The sequence below is a fragment of the Heliconius melpomene genome, chromosome 4 (genome assembly GCF_056956725.1).
Source record: "Heliconius melpomene rosina isolate 202511_hmr_F chromosome 4, ASM5695672v1, whole genome shotgun sequence".
NCBI classification, from domain to species: domain Eukaryota; kingdom Metazoa; phylum Arthropoda; class Insecta; order Lepidoptera; family Nymphalidae; genus Heliconius; species Heliconius melpomene.
The window spans coordinates 7,506,756-7,531,086 of NC_140392.1; the positions used below are offsets into that span (position 1 = coordinate 7,506,756).

Genomic DNA, 24,331 nt, shown 5'->3' on the forward strand with positions numbered 1-24,331 from the left:
AATAATAAATAAAATAAGCAAAAAAGGTGAAAGAAAAAAACTATGGTGCTTGAAAGTTTTTATTAGTGATCTAAGAAGACAAAAATTTCCTTTGCAAAAAAATATTCTGGATAATTTTAATTTAGGTTTTATATCACAAACAGACTAGAAAAGGTTCATGCTTATTTTTTTTATTTTCGCAATTAAGTGAATCTTATGATATAAGATAGAGAAAAAAGTTGTAAATATTACGTACGACTTTAAAATTAAGAACTTTTATTTTAAAATCGTTTATAATTTTATATAACTTATTTTTAATTTATCGAATAGATAAGCGTAAGCTTAATACTTATCCATATTAATATTTATACATATTATAATTTACTATGTGAACGTATTATTTTTATCAACGGCTTATATTAAAAGTATGGAAATTATGTGAAGCTAATTATTAATTTGAATAGTATTCATATTTATTATATTATATATATCGACTACTTATTGTTTTTATTTTTTCTTGTGTACAATATATATAACACTTTTTTATTATAGAACATTTTTAAATTTTAACGACTCTGATCATAATTTACAAATATTTTAATACTTTATTTTATATTTTAAAAAGTTAAATATTACTAACTATTCTAGGTACACAGAATGAATAAATTATTGTTTAAAATCGTTTCATAAATATTGAATAACAAGACATAAAGCTCTTAATCCATGATGTCATCTTCTAAATCCGACGATTCCGCTTTTGCTTCGTCATTTTTGTCCTTCAATTCGTCTTTACGTTCAAATGAATGTAAATTTTCATAAACACCCTTTAAGTTTCTCATAATATATGAAGTACCGTTTGGTTTCCCCAAAAATCTATTGCTTCGTTCAAAATATTTTTCTGGCCCTTCACCTTGACCCTGATTGGACCTAATTGGTACTGAAAAAGCTGACAGGTGGCGTGGCTTTTGACCGAAGTCCTTTAATCGTTTATCCAAATTTGGCTCTTCAGATCGTACGTCTAACCCAATATTCGGATCTATTGATTCTGGCACAGACCGCTTTCGGTCATAAATGTGTCCAGATACACGCAAGTCGATGAAGAAATTAAGCGGATCTACGCCAAATTGTGGATTATAAATTGGTGGATACCACATCGGTGGGGGAGGAGGCAGGATCAAGTTTGCAGGGGGTACTGAATTAGCCTCCACAGGATTTCTACCGACGACGCATGGAGCAGGCTTGGGCAACTCTTCAGTACCAACATCTACAAATGTAGACTGTCTCCCAGGCGGTCCAGGACTACTAGGTTTTGGTGGCTCAGCTTTTGGTGACATTCTTCTGGGTGATTGATCGCATACCCTGGGCTGTTTTTCAACAGTCAACTCAAGAGGGACTTCGGGTCGTATTTCTGGTTCCTTCTTTTCTTCATCCTGCTTCGGCCAGTCACGTCTCCAGTCACTTTCATTTTCAGCAAAATACTTATGAGAACGACGCTTAAATCGGCGGTGATAATGTGGTGGTCTACAGCCATGACGGGCATTGACGAACGATCTCAGCATTTCGCTGAAGAAAAACGCATGGGGCTGAAGTGGTAGAGCGCTGTAGAGATAAGGTGGGGTAGCTGCCAAAAGACGCGACACGAGCTCTGCGTTTCGCAATTCACGTACATGAGTTTTGGTGGTTCCATCTGCGGGCTTCTCCTCTTGAACGGAGCTCATTGTGACTAAGTATCTGAAACAATATAAATAAATGTTATATAAGAGTAATTACTCGAATATAAAATCATTTATGTAGCTCCAGTCAAAACCATTGGGAATAGATGTTAAAACTATGTCTACTACTAAATATTTCCATAAACATTACACAAAGAGACTAATATTTTAGAGATATGGCGGAATTTATCTAGCAGGCAGTTTGTCAAATAGACCGAGGAAACAAAAATATTTGTTATTATTATCTGCTCGAAATGTGTATCGAACCTACTATAATCGCGCTTAGAATCACAAATTCCCCCTATTAAGCGTCATATTGGACAATTAAAAGATTAAGCAAATTATAAACAATACAAAAAATCCAATTACTTAAACTAAATTATTGTATCCAATGACACTAGCGCCATCAAGACAAATTGAACAACGTATCATTTATTAAAATCAGTTTAATAGTTTAACAGTCATACATACATACACGTACGTACTAAAAACATTACCCTCCTTTCAGTCTTCACTGCAGTCGGTTAAAAATGAAAACATTATATAAGTAGTAACGTCAACAAATTCCTAACAACAAAACAAGCAAAATAACAATTATAAGGGAAGTATGGAAATAAAAAGCATTACTTCCATACTTCCCTAGTTCCCTATTACCATTCTATTTGTCCCGCAAACAGGTGAACATCTATATCGACATGTTCCCCGTACTTGTCGGTTCGTCTGTCGACATCGATTTTTCAGCTCACCGCTGTTTTATTGGCAATATTCGAATGAAGATACATCCGCATTCTAATAACTCGTTGGATTCAGTCGATCGTATTTGTCGTTTTTTTTTTAATTTCCTATCTTTTTACAAAAATATTGAACGTAGTCCGAATTTTTCGGCATCATCGTCCATTTTTGATTTAATTGGTTGAGTGTGTTGTATGTACATACATATATTTAAAAAAACTCTAGAAAAAAAATATCTGTTTTAGAAAATCAGAAAAGTGTTTCACTAGACTTCTAGTCACGCCATCAAGACAACGCAATGAAAATATTATAAATATTATAATATGTAAATCGAACCCATAACCATCGCGTTTATCGTCACATGCTTGTGCCACTGCGTTACGACGACGGTCTCACTACTAGATAAGTAAATACATATGTATGTTTATAATGCAATAAAACTTTAATACAGTAAAAGATAAAACAAAAATACTTTTTTAGGACAATAAAAAAAATCGTAAATATAGAATAACACTTTAAGAATGTTAAAAAAGACAAAACAAAATTAGCAACCATTTAAATTTAAATACCAAACTCTCTAACAGATCTGATTTCACGATTCGCACAATTGAAATTATGACAAAAGATCGTCCCTATATCTATATCTATATCTATCTATTATATATTAATAAAGGAACCCTCAATGATTGGAATTAAATGTCACATTACCATATCATTCAGTGAGTTCGGAGTGCGATACATACGGATTTGTGACAATGGCTAGAGGGGTAGAGAGGGGTAGAGAGGGGTTGGAGGGGGGAGGGATGGGGAGAGTTGTTCACAATAAATTCAGAGTGGCGTATCTCTCTATTCAAACAGTTGATAGCGTGAAGCGGGATGGAATCTTACTTACGCGACGGTGGGTAAACACGACGCGCGAGCCCCCCTCCGGTCCCCTTACGGTGTTGGGTGAAGTATATCGGTTTTTTTTTTTTTTTAAATTTGTTTACACATCTTGATTTTATCGGTTTTTTCATGATTGGAATGAATAATTTAACGTAATTATTTTTTCTTATTCAAGTCTTAGGAAATTGTCAGTTATTTGTTTCTTATTAGTACCTACTGATTTGCAATTTATAGCTTTCAATAAACATAGTCAGCCGCTAAAAGCTGTATCTCGCACTAAGAAGGATAGCTTAAAAAAATAATTTCATCGAGTGGAAATCGAACCCACAGCCAGTTGCGTTTAATTCATACGCTTGTGCCCCTACGTCACAACTAGTATTGACCAGATGACAAGATATTTACATTTGCTCATTCATCATTGTAAATAATTCTTTCATTTTGAAAGTCACAATGCTAATCTAAGAACTAGCAACTAACTTATCCTAAATTTATTACTTGCAATAATTATCAGCTTCACATAGCAGGGTAGCAAAAGGAACCTAGTGCTAAAACACTCCGTTTCCAGGAGTTATTTCAATAATTACAGATTACAATATAAATTACAACTAAAAAAAAAAACATTTTCTTCTAAAAACACGGTAAATCAGAACAAAGAAACGGGTATAACTTTCAACGTTAAATAATTTGATTGGCAAGGTGTGGCGCACGGCGACGAACATTAATTTCCATATTAAAACCGTCACAAAGGAAGCAAATTCAAAAACCTCGGTAGCGGGATGGTGGATGGTGGCGCTGATGAGCTAAAAACACACTTGGATATTGGATGAGGTATTTGTGCTTGTAATTCTAATTTGCCTCTTGTTCTAACAAATGTTGGTACATGCGGTGTAAAGATAGTTTTAAATAATTATGTATTAGATATAAATAGTTATGTAATCATAGTTAATATACATTAGTTAGAAATATTTTTTTTATTGTAATAATTGTATTGAGGCCAATCAAGGCACAAGTACACAAGTGTGTGACTGCAAACACGATTGCGTTATGGGTTCGATTTCCATTCGAGGAAATGAAATATTTTTATCTATTTGCTCTGGTGTCGATGCAAAACGCGGCTTTGAATACCGCCACTCAACACGCAATGCCGTCTGAATTCTGCAAAAAAGGGGAACAGAGTCCATAACAGCTGAACTGCCTTCCGAAACCGTGGTAGCTTTTTGTTTATATGTTCATTCGACGATTCAAAAGTGCTTATAATAATTGCCTATTTGAATAAAGAATATTTTGAATTTGAATTTGAATTTGAATAAATGCTAGGTTCCCTCTGTCTACCCTGCTGTGTGCAAGTTTCAGCATGATGCTGAAAAAAAAGAGTAGATGAAGTTATCGTAACACAAAACATGTTTTAGCAAATAAAAACAAGATTAAAGAATTTAAATTGGTCTTCAAATAAAAAAAATATCTCAATTAATAAAAATATATTATATATAGTAAAACATCCAAATGTTTCCCACATCTCTAACCACAAACAATATTGCTCGCAGATACGGCGGGGTATGATAATCGCGTCAAAACGCAAGTAAAGTGCTATAGGGGAGACGGCCGCTAAGCTGTGATGTTAAAACGAACTCGATTATTGCCAACGTATCTCTACCTATCTCTATCTCTAGATATATACAACATGAGATACCTTGAGGCCGTGGTGGCGCAGCGGCACAAGGGTGTGACTGTAACGCGACGGTTGTGAGTTCGATCCTCACACGAGGAAGTGAAATATTTATTTCGTTTATATTTCCATTTCTTCGCTCTGGTGTCGAGTTCTGCCACTCAACACGCAATGCCTCCAAAATTCGGCAGAAAGTGGGGGACGGAGTGTCTTATCACTAGGTTCCCTCTGCCTACCCTGCTGTCTGCGGGATACAGCGAGAAGCTGATAATATATCTATCTATCTCTACATATTTACCTTGATATATCAAGGTACTTCATGTTAGAAGTATACTATATGAACTAAAAACAATTAAAAAAGAAAGCATAATTATCAAAGAATTAACTAATAAACTATAAAAAAATTGAAAGCTCAATTAGATAGTGTCGAGTAAATTGCAATAGGTATGTAAAGTTCAGTGCCTATGAATTTTTTTGTGCACTTATGGGCACAAGCATGTGAGTGTAAAAGCGATAGGTTGTGGATTCGATCCCCAGTCGGGGAAATGAAATATTTACTTAAAATTTTCACTTCTTCGCTCTGGTGTCAAGGTAAAGCGCGGCGTTAAGTTCCGCCACTCAACACGCAATCCCTCCACATATCGGCGGAAAGAGGAGAGCGAAGTATATTAACACTAGAGTCCCTCTGCCTACCTTTCAACATGCGTGAAGCTGTAAAAAAATGTAAGTAAGTTTTTTAATAAAGTACCACAAATAATATATAGCACTCGACTTCCGTGGGGTACTATAATCGCGTCAAAACGCACGCAAAGTGCCAGGATAGGGAGGTAGGGAGAACGTGGTGGTGCTAAGCTGGTGACAGCTTTAAAACGTACCCGATTACACGCCCGAGTGTACTCTACTCTAGTCTGAGACGTTGAAAAGATATGATTTATGCCTACTGCTACTAACGTATTACAGCTTTTGTGAGAGAAATAAACGAGTTCTTAAGTCACATTAATATGAAGTTTTTTATTCATTCTTCAAAATCCTAAATGGAACATGCATGGAAAGTTAGAAATGTAAAGTTAAAATCTGGTAGACCTTCAATGAGCTTATTCTAGTTACAATTCTAACTACGAATATCTATCTATATAGAAATATGTTGAATGTATGCAATAAAAGATTTAAAATAGTTATGAAATATATCAATGCAGTAAATCTAGTAAATTGTAGAAGAAGAAGAAGAAAATCCAATGCTTACTTTAAGCATTGGATCTTCTTCTTCTTCTTCTTAACGTGCCTCTCCAACTAGTGAAGGCTGGCAGTCAACTTCGCAGCTTAGTAAGTTCTGTCAAATGAATCAAATCTACGGCGGATTTAATTGGATTTAAGCATTGGATACCAGTATACAAAGTAAGGAAGGAACGAACGACTTATCAGATTCTACCTTCTATATTAAGAAAATCTTTTAGAAATGTATAAACATAAGAGCTATTACATTTTTGTGAGAAATCATCGATATAATAAAAAAAACTATGCAATATTGTATGAATATTTCATATACATATATTTTGAACATATGTGGCCGTTTTTAGAGATCCGTCACGCAATGAAATAAAACAGAACGAAGCGCACGTTAATTACTGACGGAAGCCGGAACACCGCTGTGGTTTACTTTTTGCTTTAAAACTTTTAATGGATGGTTTTATGTACTCCAGACTTAATGGAAACCATTCTTCATGGGATTTTTTGTTATATTATGTAAAACTATTATTTCTTTCGTATTTATAAACAATTTTGTAGGTATAGTATACCACAATTAAAATCAATATATATATATATAAGCATATAAATTTTATGTCTACAAGATTCACTTTACGATAAATATACCTACTCGTACATAAAAAGTTGTATTAAAATGTGCAAATGTAAATCTATTTTTTATAGTATAGATATAAAAACTATGAAACTATCTTTTTATCTATATAGGATTATATGGATATATAACATTTTAAGACATCTTCCACGTTAGAGACAAAGAAATTGGCGTTAAACCACTCCTTTGCCCATTTTTAGCATATATTATATAATTTATTCTAGATGTAAATATTCTCTTCAGAGGTCTTTGAACCCAAAACCATCACAAACAGGCAGGAAGACCACAACTGCACCACAACGCCATACAGAACTCTACTGAAACAACATTACATATCAGGCGAAAATAGTCCTTTTGTAGACATTTGATTAAGCCTGAATGTAGGCAATTTCCTAAATATCTCGATCACGATAACGACTACTCCAAATGAAGAGGACCGGAGAGGAGGAGAGGAGAATGCACGAACGAACGAATGAGAATGTAATGATGCTTGAATGAATGATTGAACCAATGTTCCCTGATATTGCGAAATTAATAAGCTCGAGTTTGTTGGAGATCTCATTCATGGATGTTTCTATTGTGTTTACATTTTGAAAAAACCCAAGTACGTACACTGTGTAAGGAATTAAAAGCTATAAATGAAAAAAAGACTATTAAATAATCTTATGACAACGTTAATGTGGTTTTTTTTTTCGAACATGTGGATAATGCTGTTAGCCCTATTGGCTTTTACAGCGACACCGGTTGGGTAGGGAAGAGGGTACTCTGTCCCTGAAGAAATGCAAGCACTAAGTGGCTGCCTGTGAGGAAGTCGACGACTGTAAAGGCGCCCCCTGCGGGACTCGAACCTCGGCTTGCGGCCGTCGAGCGGACTGGGATTTCACCTATGCTTAGCAAACCAGCCGCGAGACCAGTTAATGTGGTATTTTTTATGTTTGTAAGTAAACTTTTAAATATTGACATACTGCCACATGATGAAATTTTTTTTTGCTTGGCACCTGAGAACCTAGTGTGAACACACTCCGTTGCCAATAAGACACTTCCATTTTTCATTATTCGCCGCATTCTGGAAGCATTGCAAGTGGAGTCAGAGTCAGTCAGAGTCAAATAATAATATTAAATTAAGTCGCGTTCCATATTCACATTCACCCCTGCGCCAAGACTGCCTTCGAGAGGGTATGAAGTTTGCTAATATAAAAAATCTATTGACAAAAATAAATCATTGTCCATAACATGTTTTATAAGAAATTATATTTTACATAATTACTTTTTGATAGTAATATTAAAATGAAATATATTTAAAAATACCAATGAATATACAAAATAATAAACATTTATCGTCTGTCCACAGCCTAAGGACGCGACACACCAAATTTATTAACCACAAATTACACTAAACTTAAGACACGCTATACTAAATGAAAGGCAACGTTCTGAGGAGGCTCTAATTAATAAATGACATCAAATACACACGCCTGTTTAAACATCATTATGGAATCATAACACGTCGTCAGCTTAATTAATCACTGTAACGAAATAAACGAACGATGGTGTATACTCGACTGCTCGATGGTTATAGGTTCTAATCAAAGTTGAGGAAAACGTGTATTTAGTTAATAATTATTGAGGACGTCGCGTCGTAGTGCAGTGAAAACTCATCTGATTCAATCTTAACACGATAGTTGTGGATTCGTTCCCCGGTAGGGTCAATTGTTATATTTAAATTATTTTAAATTCGCTTCTCTGGTAGAGAAAGAGTGGCATTGAAAGCTAATGCCAATAAATATTATATGTCGTGAAAAGTCATTGATATGTAAGAAAAAGCGTGTAAAGCGTCCTAATAGACCGAAACATATAGTTTCGGTCTATTAGGACAAAGATCAGCATTAACAGCTACTTGTTGGGAACAGTTTGTTACCAGATCATATTTTTGTATATAAAATTAGATTTTCTAACCAAACATTTTAAAATAAAAAAAAAACATAATATAAAGACAAAAATACGACTTATACGAAAAAAAACTACATATATATATTACCAGTTTATATAAAAAGTGGGTAGCCGTGTTTTATTTTATTTTCTACGGCAGAGCTGTAGAAGCGCGGTGGAGACTAATAAAAGCGTTATCGTATCGGCGCACAATAGCGAACTGTCGTCTGCTTCCATCAAAGCACTGTTCAGTACGTTCAGCTATGAAAATGGATGGGATATGTTGTTTTTTCCTTTTTTTTTGCAGCTTCACACTGTATCCTGGATGTAGCAGGGTATACAGGGGGAACCTAGTGTTAAAACACACCGCTCCCCATTTTCCGCAGAATTCTGGAGGCATTGAGTGTTAAAAAGCTGAACTCAACGCCGCGCTTTGCATGACACCAGAGCCAAGAAAATGACTCCACAATTTGTCGCGTTTAGAATCTCACATTTGTACCTCTACGCCACGACTGGCCTAAAAATATAAGATATATATGTATACTAGCGACCCCCTTGCGGCTTCGCCCGCTTTTACTACTGGATTATTCATATAATGTATGTTTGCAAAGCACTTAAGATAATGTGAAAATTAATTAAACTCTAATGCAACCCGCATTTTCGTAGTTTCAATAAGGATTTTCCAATTGTTTTACACAGCAAGGATTTTTAGTAGGTACCGTAGTTTTAAATCTTTGCTACTAATCTTTTCAAGTACTTATTAAAATATATTTAAATGACTATTTTTAGATAGTTAAATGACTATTTTTAAACAAAACCCTACCTACTAATAACTACAACAAAAAATATGAAACCAAATATATCGCGCTGAAATAATACATTCAACTCCAATTATCCAATACGTGCAAACGCATCTAAATCTTCGTTGCTATGCCTCTATAGCGGGCGGGTTTTTTTTTCGAGCTTGTGGTTAATGCTGAAGGGGGTATTCTGTCCCTGATGAAAAGCAAGCACTACGTTGCTGCCTGTGAGGAAAATTAAATAGAATGCATTGGCCGGGAATCGAACCCAAGCTGCCCGCGTGGCAGGCGAGCATTCTACCACTGAACCACCGATGACTGCTCATGACGCGCTTGTATAAGCAAAACGTCGCGGGGCGCGTTTCGCAGCAAGGATGTTTTGATATTGTAACAACTTCTAAAGTACTTATTAAAATAAAAAACAGTAAAAGACAGTTTTGATCTACATAAAATGGCCAACGTAACTAATATACTTATTTATATGCTGAGAGTAAGGGATAAGTGAAACTTGAGTAACATACAGCTGATGCATGCTGCATAGGTGCATGCAGCATGATGTGTCAACGGCGGGATGTGTCAACAATTAAATGCGTTTTACTCTAAAACTATTCGCAATTTCGAAATAGTGTGAAAAGCAAATTTTATCTTCGCTTAACGTAGAAAATTAATAAAGTATTTTAAAGGATAAGGATTAATACCTTTATGGAAAAATATCCCTCACAATAAAAAATATATTGAAATTATTATTTTTAGACAGAAATATGATCACTACACGTTATCCTTAAAAGATAAAAATATGCTGTCGCGGACTTTTTTGTAGATCTTTTTAAGAGGAATAATACTCCAGTATATTATTTTCATGTAGTACTTACCATTAAAGCAGCGCATGCGCGAAAGTGTCTCAACGGGTAGGACTTTATACACATTTATCGTATTTATGTTAATTTACATAAGAATGTACAAATAATAAACTATATATAAACCTTCCCTGAGAAATACACGACCTAATGGTGAAAACCGCATAAAAATCCGTTGGGTGGTTTAGAAGAAGAAGAGTTAGAAAGTTCAGACAGACACGAAAAGCGACTTTGTTTTATAAGATATAGGAAACGCCAAAAATAAATTCAAATTCAAAATATTCTCTATTCAAATAGACTATTATTACAAGCACTTTTAAATCGTTGAATGAACATATAAACAAAAAGCTACCACCGGTTCGGAAAGTAGTTCTGTTGAGAAGAGCCGGCAAGAAACTCAACAGTTGCTCTTTTCAAAGTCAATGGTACAATTTATTAAAATAAATTAGTAATTTTTAATAGTAATTTTTCAATAATACCAAAAATCAGCTATTATTCTAAAAAAAAATTACATTATACATTATAAATATTATATTCATAGCGCATCCAAATCACAGAGAAGTTTCGTAGCTTCAATATTTTGTTATTCACGGCATCGCTACGCGGTCTCTTTGTGTCGTAGAACCGTAGAGCCCAGGTAACATCGCTACGGAAGCTACGCGCTACGACGTAGCAAACAATAAAACGACTTTAACATAAAAAGAACGTTTCGTTGTAAATTTGTAAGGAACGCTATGTAAAATAAGATATCATATTTTTGTGATATATAAATGATAGGTTTGCAGTAAAAAGAATTTGGACTCGAGATATTTTTATTACTTCTTTTTCTTGTAAACTTGTTATAGTATATTTAATAGTAGAATACGTCTAAATCTCAATTATATTAAAAAATCTCAATTATTCTTAATATTAAATGGTCACCTTATATTTTTCTTTCCAAATTTTTTTTTTATTTCTTTACTTTATCTTAATTTAGTTACAATTTTACTAAGAGTGTGACTCTAAACGTAACAGGTTGTCAAAATGAAATATTTAACATTTTCTTTACTTCGCTCTGGTGTAGGCAAAGCGCGGCGTTGAGATCCGTTATGGGAATCACAACACCACCAGAATTTAGCTGAGAGGAAGTCAGAAAGGAAGTGTCTTAATAGGAATGGAGTGTCTTACTAGGTTCCCAAGTTCCCTTTGCCTACTCCGCAAAATGGATTCAAAAAGAAATTTGCTAAATCTGTCAATATTTGCCGCAACGGAAACGCAAATCGTGTTCAAATACAAATACACGTCAGTCAAAAAACGTAAAAATTTTACGAAAACGTAGTAGCCTCCAAATGAAAGTCTACCTTAATAGAAACGAAAAGAGAATAGAATTCTTTAAGCGCAGCCTCTTTTAAAACATTTGTAAAAGTGACTAGATAACAATTTAGACTCTATTTTATATCGTAGTAGGTTCAAATTGTAATACTTCATTGTGAGTTACTGTGACGTTTTATGTTAACTATGCAGAGTGAGTGGGTTTGCTTGTATCGTCTATTACCTGATATTCGATATTCCCACAGCGTATGCAAAATGAGGAAAGTGTGGAAAAACAGCAGAGGATATAGTAAGAAAAATATTCTTATTTAAGGGGCTGGTTTTCGTTTAGAATTAAATATTGACATAAAAAATCTTCTATGGAGCCTAAGATTTAAGGGCCCCCACCTATTAACGCTACTATTTTCAACAAATTTAACAATTATGATTTACTATATTATGTCTATCAATCGATAAAAAACTATTCCAATACTGCAGTTGTTCTATTCTTAACTAGCGGGCTTGTTTCTTTATTGTTTTTGTCCAATTCCCTTGGTTTTTTAAAATTATAAAAGTATTTTTTTTTAGATAGAATTATAAGATGATCAATTTCAGAATACTATTACTTCAATGAGGAAGTTAGAATTGTGGTGATTTGAACTCAAACTCTACTTTCGCATTTCTCTACCATATCGTTAACAGTACCGCTATATTATAATTTCACACGAAAAATAAACAATTGATCAATGCCTGTATTCCTATGCATATGCAATCTACGAGACTGTGGATCTATTTGCTGAAACCGTTAAATCTGTAGAGCAAACAGTGACAGCCAAATTAATTCTTCCCAACCTAAAAGGGACTTACCTGGTCGACTTCACGTCCACGTCGCGTCGCGTCACCGACGTAGATGGGTACACAGTAAATTCAATTAAAATTTGAAAGCTATGAGATTTTGTTAGTGTGCTAGATGTGACAGGTTCGATTCTGGAAATCATATTGAACAATGAAGATTTTTTTTTATTGTAGAAGTTAACTTAATGATTGAAGATTAGTTTCTAGTTAGTAATTAGTCTTATATAGGATGTATTTGATAAGAAAGTTTAAAAAAAAAAAATTATAAATTTTACGTTGTTTCCATTACAAATAGTATCTAAAAAATAATTAGACATACATAAAGATAGTGATGTTAATATATTTATTATACTTAAAAATATGTGTATAGATTATTATTATTAAAATATCCGTTCGAATTTCGTTTTTAGACAACCTCTACCTAATTAAATAAATTGTTATACAAAATTAAATTAAATTCAACTCAATTATATGAAAATCGCATATTTTTTTAACCATTTAAAGGCAACATACACACAGATATACCATACAATTAAAACATATAATAATATCCAAAAAGCACTACATTCGTAGACTATAGTAGTACATAGTACGTTTGAACGAATCGCGTGACAATAGCGGCGGCATCCGGGCGACGACCATTGTTCTTCCTGCGACTGGATGAACGCATGCTAGATCTAATAGGTGTTTTATTGAAATACGGGTTTTTTTTATTTTTTGTATTATATAAAATAAAATTTTATTTTTGTTATTGTTTTACCAAGGAGATTTTGAAAAATATTTGCTATGTATTGTTTTTTTATATTATGAAGAAAATATTAACGCAATTTCTAAGAGAAGCTATTGATAATCTTCAATGTAAGCTGTAATTAATTACAACAAAAATTATAAACATACCAATTCCACATTCAGTTAAATATTATATTTTAAAACATTACAATAAATTTTAAATAAAATTACCAAAAAACAAACAAGCTGTATAACCGCTATCATTTTTCCATAGCCATCCCATACTTTCCTATAAGTTTCAGGGAATGGACGAGCTGAAGTCCATTGTTTGTCCATCGCAGGATGGGCGCTTGGACACTATTGTCTGACGAGCTGGCAACGCTGAATAGAACAAAATCTAATTAAATACTCTAACTCTATTCAAGGTTTGCGATATCAATTGCATACTGATAGTGCATTGACTTGTTTTACTTTGGCGTTTTCGTATAATTATCCGATTGAGCGACGCAAAGGATGGTATTGTGTTTATATTTTAGTTCTCTTTGTTAAATAAAATTTGTTTTAAGTTTTATTCTATATAAAAAAAAATTGTTCTGTATCTTATGTTACTTCTGTAATTATAATTTTTGAACTTCAAATACGTTTTGATTGTATGTTTTTCTGTATTGAGTAATCTATAAATATATTATGTTGTATTTAGATATTACAAACAATAATCGTAATTAAGTTATATATTTGAAATTAAATTTATAATCGGAGTTGTCTTGGCCCAGTGTTAAATTGTCTAGCTGCAATCGCAACGATTCTGGGTTCAATTACCAATTGGGATTTTTAAGTATTTTCATTTCCTTACTCTAATAATGAGACAAAGCACAGCACTGAATTCTAATAATCAACACAAACACAACACTTGAATCTAAATACCATACTATACTCGTATATAAAATAAAACCAAAAAAAACTAAAAAAATACAAGCAAAACCGCCGCCAAAACCCATATCACAACCGTACATCATAATTTCAATACTCTCCATATTCCATCTCGCACTCAACACAAACTATAAATTCAAATGATCCGCAATTACAGCGAGAATTGAACTGAAGTACCCATCACACTTGCCGTACGTGCATAAATATCACTCGACTGTCGTGTCACATCAAACGCGGTGGTGCCATATTATGGGATCATTAAGACCTCACTGTTCGTGTTACGAATTATTATGCATCTGAGTTATATGATTCGTATGTGATGAATGTGGCTAGAGATGTTAGCGGTGTTTATGTTTATTTGGGTTTGTTTTTTTCTTGTAGGTAATTTTAATGATATTTAGGTAGGGTTTTTTCGTGAGTCGGTTTTCACTAATTTTGTATTTTCTTTTAGATGATTTAACAGTGATGTCAAATAGATTTCTATTGTAACTAAATATTGAAATATTGGCAAAGTGATTTCTATTCTAACACTTTCAAAGGTATCTATAATGTCTAATATAAAAAAATATATTAAATGCTTACAAAATTTCTATTCTCAGTACCATTCAACATAATTTTAGTGTCATACACTTACTTAACGTTTTGCATTACAATCTAAAACGATAAGTATGTGTATGACGTTACTGAATGTGATGGGAATAATAAAAAGAAAAAAGCTTCGTAGAAATATTACTATGTAGTATGTACTGTACTCCAGAGACGAGGACATACAAATTTCATAGTTGTCAAACAAGAGAAAATCGGTCAGATGCGAGTGAGACTCGCCCAATGAGGGTTCCGTACCAATTACGCGATTGCAGGTCAATGGAAACGTGTCTTGGAATAGTTGATAAACTGAAGTTTTCGAGCGTGTGCACTTTTTTCATATAAAGTTAACTACAAATATAAGTTTTATGGTTTTTTTCTAGGATATATCGAAAAACCATAAAACAAGTAAGAAATACACATATCTATGAATTTCGGTTATTCATATTTTTTCTTTATAATATATAGGTACTGTAAGTTCTCACTTCTTGTAAAATTTCCAAGGGAAAATCCAAGTGAAGTACATAAGTTTTAATTACATAACGAATTTCATAAAAAATCGGCAACGAATATTCATAACCGCTTGTATCTTTTGACTGTGTTGACCTAAAAGCTTAATTTATTTTGGGCTCTAAGACACGGTAGACTTGAATATGTGATATTAATTTAAGCTTCTATTCTTTCTTTTGAGCTCTTTCTTCTTAAATATAGACGATATTTGAGAAAAATAGTCCAAACGGACAGACAGACATTACCTGACATTTCTTTTTTATTGAGGTATGGAACCCTAAAAAAAAAAATGGGAGATGATATTAATGTTAAAGCCAAAAACAATATAATAATAATCTATTAACCAAAAATATTTAATACCAAATATTTAAAAAAACATAAAATATTATATCAATATAATAATACCCCCCTCCATACATCCCCTTTCACACACTGACGAAGCTCAAACAAAAGCGGAATGACAGACCGGAGCTTTCAAATCTCATATCCAAATATCTGAGTAAATCTTAATCCTCCCATTGTCTCGGCTAATAACGATCGAGTCGGAGGCAGACGCTGATATTAATGTAATGAGGACTCAGAACCCTTAAGGAAGCTGGGTGCCTTCGGCGAGGAATGATAAATGTGATTCAGGTTTATAAGACAGTAGACCAAAAGGGTTAGGGTAGAATAGGTTTGAAAACAGTTTTGATTAGTTAATTGATATAGATATTTTTCTTTTATGTTTGGTTTTTAGTAATTCAAAATATAATTCAATTTAATACTTTTTTTTTAAATTTTACTCATATTCATATTAGAATAAGCTTTTTATTTAAATTTCAGGGAAATTAGAAGCTACGGAAGTTTTCAACTATGTCACTTTTACAATAAAGAGCAAATTATGGATATTCTAAAGTTTTTTATTGATTTATTTATTTTTTCATAATAAACTACTAACACTAATTTTTATGTAAGATATTGCATGTATTTTTTTTTATTAAATTTGTTAAATTTTAATTTAACTGTTACTGTTTACTGTTTTACTGTTTTACTGTTTACATATCATTTGTACATGTACCACTTTCCTTGTTTCTTCTTATCTTTTTTTATGGTAAAGGTTGCCTGGTAGAGGTCACCTGTGATAAGGCTGCCTTAACACCAAAATTGTATTTCACATTATTACTTTTATAAAATATATAATCTTGTTGTTGTAATAAAACATTAAATAAATAACTTACATATATACGTACATTGCCCATAAATTTAAAGTCATTAAGTGACAAAGCTGAATGACATATTTTGCTCGACATATCTATATCAAATTCAAATTCAACACGGCCTCCCTCCTTGTACTACTATTAAGCATAGTGCATATATTTACAGACGTCTAAAGATATACTCTTATATAGATAGATATATGTGTGCTACATATATTTAATTTTTTTTGCTAATATAAAGAAGTTACTTAGATTTTCCTTTTTCTTTTTCCATTTACAATCTATTATATCCTTGTTCTTAAAAACGAAAAAGAAATTTGTAAATTAATTATATATTCTTGAAATAATTTTAACAAAAGTTGATTTAAAATGCTGACATTCAACTGAAAACCTGCAACCGATAGCGAGGGTTGATAATTGGAAGAAAGTGTTCGTTTCGCTTCACAATCTTAGTACTTGTTGATTCCCCTTTACAAGGAAAATAATAAACCCTTCCCCACGAGCGTCGTCGCCAAGAATTTATTGCACGCCATAAATATTAAAAAGTTTGAGCACATAAATCTCAGCTTTTAATATCGCTACAAACATATGCTGAGGCAATATCGTCGTGTTTCTTTGCATAGTCGTCAAAGATTTATATTAGATGTTATTGGTTTTAATGTTTGCTTTGAACGCGAAATATATATAGGTAGCTGTACTAATTTTAATATTTATTTGTATGTATATAGGAATTTTATAATTATAGTACTTTGACTTGTTTTTCCATGTAAAAATATAGAATGGTTTATGCGAATGTTAAGATATTTTTTAGGTACGAAAATGACATTTTAAAAAGAAAAATATTAACTTAGTATTATTGGTTTCTACTAATAATTAATAATAAGTGTAAAAATGTTAAATAAATATCGAACTCTTTACTGGTTAATAAAAGATTTTATTAAAAATCACAACAAATCATAATTTTCGAGTTATTTCTCTTTATCATTGAACATGCGTATCATAGATTTTTAAAAGTGTACATGTCCGTCGGCTTCACATAATTGTTCCGTACAACCGTAGCAACCCTTCAATATGGGGATTAAAAGAACAAAAAGAGCGAGTTTCAATAACGGAGAAAACAGTAATCTCAGCGGGATTACAGCAAACAACTGGGGTGATCTGTTTTAAACTACTATCACCAAATTGCAGTACAAAAAGGGAAATTTTAATAAACGCATAGTATGCGTACTAAGTTGATTGTATACAAGAATTTTGATTGCAGTTTGTATTACTTTTTTATTATTTTTGCTATAGTAGTTAAGTTTCGCGACACTACAATATTCAATTCAATTTCAATTTATAATAAAAATTATGTTTATAATATTTTCGGTTATTAACCATTAGTGAAAATGTATTCCAGAAATCAATAGAAAGTAGAGAACTATCTAACATGACATTACTAATAAGTGAGGACAATGACAAATACTAATATCATTGTTATCTTATTTTACTCATACCCAAAAAGAATAAAAATAAAAAAAACAAAATAGCAACCAATTCACGAACCTTAAACGAAACTTATTTAACAGAATATGAAAATCAAAAGTCGAACCAACAAAATCCAATCCGGGCAATAATTGTTTGAGTACAAAAGAAGCCATTAGCGAAAACTCCACGGGAGGTAAAACTTGGTGAAATCTCCATGGAAATCAGAGGATGGCGACTTTTGATTAATTAGCGCCATTCTTTCCGCGCTGAGACGACAGGAAGCGTCGCCATTAATCCCTACGAAACAATATGGCGGCGGTCTCTAGCATTTTATATTGGTACGGGTCCGGTTACTTGGGGGGTACCGCTGTGTGATTGTCAAATTAAAAGGTTATTTTAATTCCTTCGGTTGTATCGTGTTTTAAATAATATTTAATATATGAGGCGGAAAGCTAAATTTATATGTTCAACTTCACGTTGAATCCCGTATAGAGTAGGGTGGGCAGAGTGAACCTAGTATCAAGAATTCTGGAGGCATTGCGTGTCCAGTGGGGTAACTCAACGCAGCGCTTTTGCCTCGATACCAGAGCGAAGAAACGGAAATATAAATTTAAGTAAATATTTTGTTTCCTCGAGAGAGGATCGAACCTACAACCATTGCGTTACAGTCACATCCTTGTGCCATTGCGTCAAAAGGACTTCAACCATCAAACCATCTATCAAAAAATTATATAAATTAAGAAAATTTACATTTATAACTTTGAATAATAATATTCCAACAAGCATACTCAAATAAATCCACCTGATTTCCCCCGAAAGACATTCCCAGCCGGTATCGGAACAAATTAACGGAACTGCTAATTAAAGCTCGTCAACGCCGCGTTTCATTATTGCTTAATTGTTTTTAAAACAATTTCCCTATAATTTATTGTTTGTTCGTAGTTGATTTTGTTTGAATAATTGATTTAGATTTTAGTAAATTTGAGTTATAAGTTTTAAGAATCGGTATGAGTAAGAATTATATTAAAATCACGATTAAAATAAAGAACATTTATAAAAAACAATTCCTTTTTTTTCTTTTTTTTACTTTTACGCTACAGCTGGGTATGCAAAGGGAAACTAATGTTAAGGCACTCCGTTCCGGCGTGTTGAGTGGGATATCAGGAAAATAATGCATGGTGGATGGCGGATCCCACCATTATTATATACGCTAAACTAGAGAGTATTATATACGCTAACTTAAGTGTAGAGCGACAATGCTTTAAAATTGTTTATAATTTGTAGTTAACAATAACTCATTGTGAGGGGTCTCTCTGAAACCCTAGTCACCGAAGGCCTTGTGTTACTGTCAGGAAAGTATTTTCTTTATATTTGAAAAAAAAACACGATTAAAAAATTTAAAATATATTGCTCTTCAATAAACAAAAGTCGGATACATTCATACCCGTCCATTAAATATATTTTAAAAATGGATATTTTTTTCTGCCCTCTACAATTTATTGACCCTCTACGATCGTCTCTCAAGAAAATATAAGAAAAATGTGACAAGGACTTATATATTTCAGCAAATATAAAATTATCTATTAAAATAGGTAAGCATATCCATTTTTAAAAAGGAATAATAAAAACATTATTCGTTTATTTTTCCTTAAACAAAATTGAAAACTACGTAAGACCTCGTATTAATACTCATATACAGTATTAAATTTAAACATATTTTTAAAAATTAATCAATGATTGTTTATTAAAATATAAATAATTAAGTAATTGATTTATATCCTCAATTGAGTCCTAGTTCTGCACTAGCTGTTAACATAACTATTGTTAATATTAGTCTTATAACAACATCTATATGATAAAATGTGGTAAGTATCCCTTGATATTTTAACCCTAACTCGATGTCAATCATGTGATGTAACTTTATAGCTTATGCAGATGCGGATTTCAATGACTTTATCTATTTCATACATCTTAATAAGCTACATTTACATTTAAATATTAAATTATTTTCTAGGCCGTTGTGGTGCAGCGGCACAAGGGTGTGACGGTTGTGGGTTCGATCCCCACTCGAGGAAGGGAAATATTTATTTACGTTTATATTTCCATTTTCTTCGCTCTGGTGTCGAGGCAAAGCGCGGAGTAGAGTTTTGCTACTCAACACGCAATGCCTCCAGAATTCGGCAGAAAGTGGGGAACGGAGTGTCTTAACACTAGGTTCCCTCTGACTATCCTGCTGTGTGCGAGATACAACGTGATTTGATTTAATCTGATTTATTTAATTTATGATTTTTCTATAATACATATCTACACAGTAAAACGGAGACAAACATAGTAATGGTGATAAAACTCTGTAATCTCTATTCTATAAAATAAAGAAAGCTTAAAACAAAGAATATCTAAATTTTTTCTTAAATACACTAAGGCATCAGCAGTCAAGAAATAGTTTAACTAACAAAAAAAAATTAAAAAAAAAATACAGACGAATTGATAACCTCCTTGTCTTACAGAAGTCGGTTAAAAATAGACCTGAGATAGTAAACTAACACTGTTGAAATGGCAAACCTTGCAAGTTAAAATTTATGTTACTTCCACTTTTATTCAATAAACGGTATAGTTTTTTTGTATACCTAATAGTATAATTTCACTAAAAAAAGACATTTTTAAAATCAGCTTCTCGCTGTATCCCGCACACAGCAGAGTAGGCAGAGGGAACCTAGTGTTGTGTCACCTAGTTCCCCATTTCCGTCGAATTCTGGAGGCATTGAGTGTTGAATGGTGGAACTTAACCCCGCGCTTTGCCAGAGCGAAGATATGGAACTATAGATTTATATAAATATTTCAATTCCCCGAGCGGGAATCGTATCCACGATCAGCCACACTTTGTACCACTGCGCGACCACTGGCCTCATTGTATGTTTCCTCTACTCAATATGTATGCTAATTATATTTGCTCTACAGGATTCATGCTGAGCTTGACATTTGTCGTGGCATATACCGCGACAAATCGCTAACCACAAAGCGACAAATGAACACTTTCACTGGAGGTGCTGTAGGGATTATGGTTTTGACATTTACAAAATAAACTGTCGTCAACTAATAATTCATGCGTATAATGGATTTAAAGTTAGATCAAATGTGTTCTTTAAAAATCAATTGTAATCTTCTACCTAGTGTAATAAATATGTAGACATATTTGATTTTACAGACTTTCACACCTGATGCAGAACCATAGTGATCCAGCTAAACTATAAAAAATAATTAAGAACGTCAAAAACTACAAGAATTGTTGTTTTTGAGTAAATAGTCATAATGGGTTCCATAGAGTTAAGCTGTGGAACGTTTTGAAATTCACGCGCACAAATTGAACTTTGACTTACCTAACCCAGTGCGTGCGGACAAAACAAAAAAAATTGCAAAATTTTCTGCAACATAGCTTCGCTCAGCTCCCGCCATGCAAAGCATGTGGCGGATCCTAGTATTATTAGTAGGACTTCTTTTTTATAAAGAACTTTTTAAGAAATAGAAAGAAAAACTAGCGATAATTCCTTTTTCCGCTTACCATTCAAACACAGATATTGTGCGTTGAATAAACAAACTTTTAGTTATTATTGACAAAAATATTTAAAACATTGTAAATATTTAAATAATTCTAAAGTGAGATTTAAACCTACAACCATCATGTGTTCCAATATATTTAATACTAAGGACGTCATTGTGACTTGTATTTCTCTCTAAATACCTTTAGGGGTGAATTTTTTTGTTATAATTTCACCATTTTAAAGGACATAAGTGCACCCGGCGGCTCTAACAAAAAAAATTCGACACCTCCGCACTATAATAGACATAGCATTTATCGGATTAAATTAGTGGTTAGGACAAAAGTGTTAAAAACGTGGGGGCGATCCCCTCGTACGTTGTAATGATATTAGTACGTTACCTCAAATTATATGTTATAGGGTAGGCGTAGGTATTTACTCTACCAAATATGTCGAGAAAGACAATTTATATGATTTTTGTATTTCTTGGTATCGTTATATTTTGTATAAATAATAAACTTGTTTCATTGCTAATTAAAAAAAATCGGACATTTTTTTAATATATTTTTTATTTTATTCAGTGAGAAGTTCTCTAAGAAAGAAATGTAAAACAAACTCCAAACAAGGCACTCGGGAAAATAAGAGAAAAATTAAAAAGTAATAAAAATACAAATGAGCCACTTTCAATCATCCCCTGACAGAGGGTGGGGGGTGGAGGTGTCACATGAGATTAAAAAGTTTGACGAGCTCCCACGGAAATTAGCATTTCACTCCTGCGCTTCATTTACATATCTACAGTGATGTCTAATTTTTGTTTTTGGGATTTCTATAGACATATTCTTTTATTGTAAAAACGGTGGGGATTTTTTGTAATTATTAAAATAATATAAGTATTAAGAAAATGAACGCCTTATTCATCTAAGTTGTTACAAAAAAAACCATATCATTAAAAAGGTATGTGCTATGAGTAATTATGACAAACAAGAAAAATATAGGAAATAATTCAAGATATAGATAAAAAATCTTTATACATAATATCCATATATTATTTTTATCTCCCAAAAAAAAACTCTAACTAAACTAATCATTTTTAAAATATTTTAAATATGAAAATTTTAATGTACAATAAAAAGATGTTATAAAATCTTACATCAATATTAATCTTTAAGCATTGAAACCCGAGTGCAACACTCGCTCGTGGCGCGCCCGCGGGCAGCTGTCACTTAATAATTTAATTGTGCATTTCCCTCCCTTTTTCACAGCTCTTTCGGCGGGAAACTCCGCCGGCCATTATGGTTCAGAGTAAAAAATAAAAATGTGCACGCGAAATTGTGAAGATGCTTTTTGTAAGTATTATGAATAAGTTATTTAATATCAAATTTTGTGTGTCGTCGTTAAATTCGCTAGTTTTAGTAAAATAACGTAAACGTAATGAATCTGGTTGTTATAAGTCTACTTTTTTAAATATAATTTAGCAAAAAAATATATTATACGTATATAACATAACATAACATACGTACATTTCTTAAATCCATAAAAAACAAAATCTTCAAACAAACATTAACATTATTTTAATAAATTTAAGAGATGATAGTAGTTTTCGAAAACCGTGCTATGAAACGATTTTTAATAATAGATACTTTGTAATTAATATAATACTTTTAAAAAAGATTTTTAATTTTTAATTTTGGTAAGAGACCTGAAAAAATATATTTGCACAATTATGGCAAAATAACAAGAATCATTTTACACAATCAATTATATTTACCAAACTTATAAGATTTTTTTAAATATAAAAAAAACTATATATGGGAAATATACCAAATAAAATTTACAATAGTAATAAAATAATAAATACTAAAAAAGATACATTATTTCCTATTATAAAACGCATAAACAACATTGTCCGAAAATTCGAAAAAAAAAAGAAAGCAACATACCTGTACGTCAAAAACACACAGATAATAGATTCCAAAGCTCCAACGTCACGTCCGTTGTAAAGCCGAGTGCACACTGAAGGAAAATTAGCGTGATCGCGAAATCCGCCCAGCTGGGTGGGCGGGGCGTGCGCTGGGCGGGGCGGGAGCAGCAAATCGGATTCACTCGCATACTTCTTTTCTTGTCTAGTCAAGAAGCAGAGTGGTCAACGGGATTAACGAGGAGGCTGTCTTTAAGTTATCGTGATCGTAGTAAGCCTCGTTCGTGGATAAATGGCTGATTTTTGCTACTATAATGTTTTGAGTAAATCTTTTTTTTTTCTGAATAAATATTCAGTTAGTTATATTTTTAAGAATAATATAAAAGCTGTCGTCCTTTTTGTTCAATGATGTATATAAGTACAAAATTATTTTATGCCTCAATTACACCCTAAGTTTTCGGTGTATAAACACCGGAAAAGATAGCATGTTATATAAATATTATTTCATTTGTTACAGCTGAATATGAGATTTAGCAGGATGTTGATTGCTATATACATTTACTAAAATCAAGACTAATTAAAATATAATATGATAAACCACGAAGATAAAATAAGCAAATATAAGTAAAGCTAAAAACGAACTCTTTGGAAACAAATACTGAAGTAAGATGAAAATTTATTAATACACGTTATTTTTAAATTATTTACCAGTATTAAGGTTCTTTATGTAATGATATGAACTTATTTTATGTAATAAAAGAAAGTCTAAAATGAGAAATAAAATTTAAAATATTATTTAAAGGACTTTTCTTTTGAATAAAAAATAACTGTGAGAAAAATATTTACAATTCTTACTGAGCTCCCTTGTACAACACACAGAGAAACGATACATATTTT

The 24,331-nt window shown here is 32.4% G+C and overlaps 1 protein-coding gene across 1 annotated transcript; it reads right to left on the bottom strand.

Moving 5' to 3' along the window:
* Positions 1-80: 80 nt before the first annotated feature.
* On the bottom strand, positions 81-23,517 carry LOC146539603 (uncharacterized). The gene is made up of 2 exons (XM_085208296.1): positions 23,457-23,517; positions 81-1,710 (listed from the first exon to the last, which is right to left on the bottom strand). The coding sequence occupies exon 2, from the start codon at positions 1,695-1,697 to the stop codon at positions 696-698; it is 1,002 nt and encodes a 333-aa protein (XP_085064422.1). The 5' UTR covers positions 1,698-1,710; positions 23,457-23,517; the 3' UTR covers positions 81-695.
* Positions 23,518-24,331: the final 814 nt, after the last annotated feature.

What these genes read in the sequence shown, in the direction of transcription:
- LOC146539603 (XM_085208296.1), bottom strand. Translation starts at nt 1,697, where the DNA reads ATGAGCTCCGTTCAAGAGGAGAAGCCCGCAGATGGAACCACCAAAACT.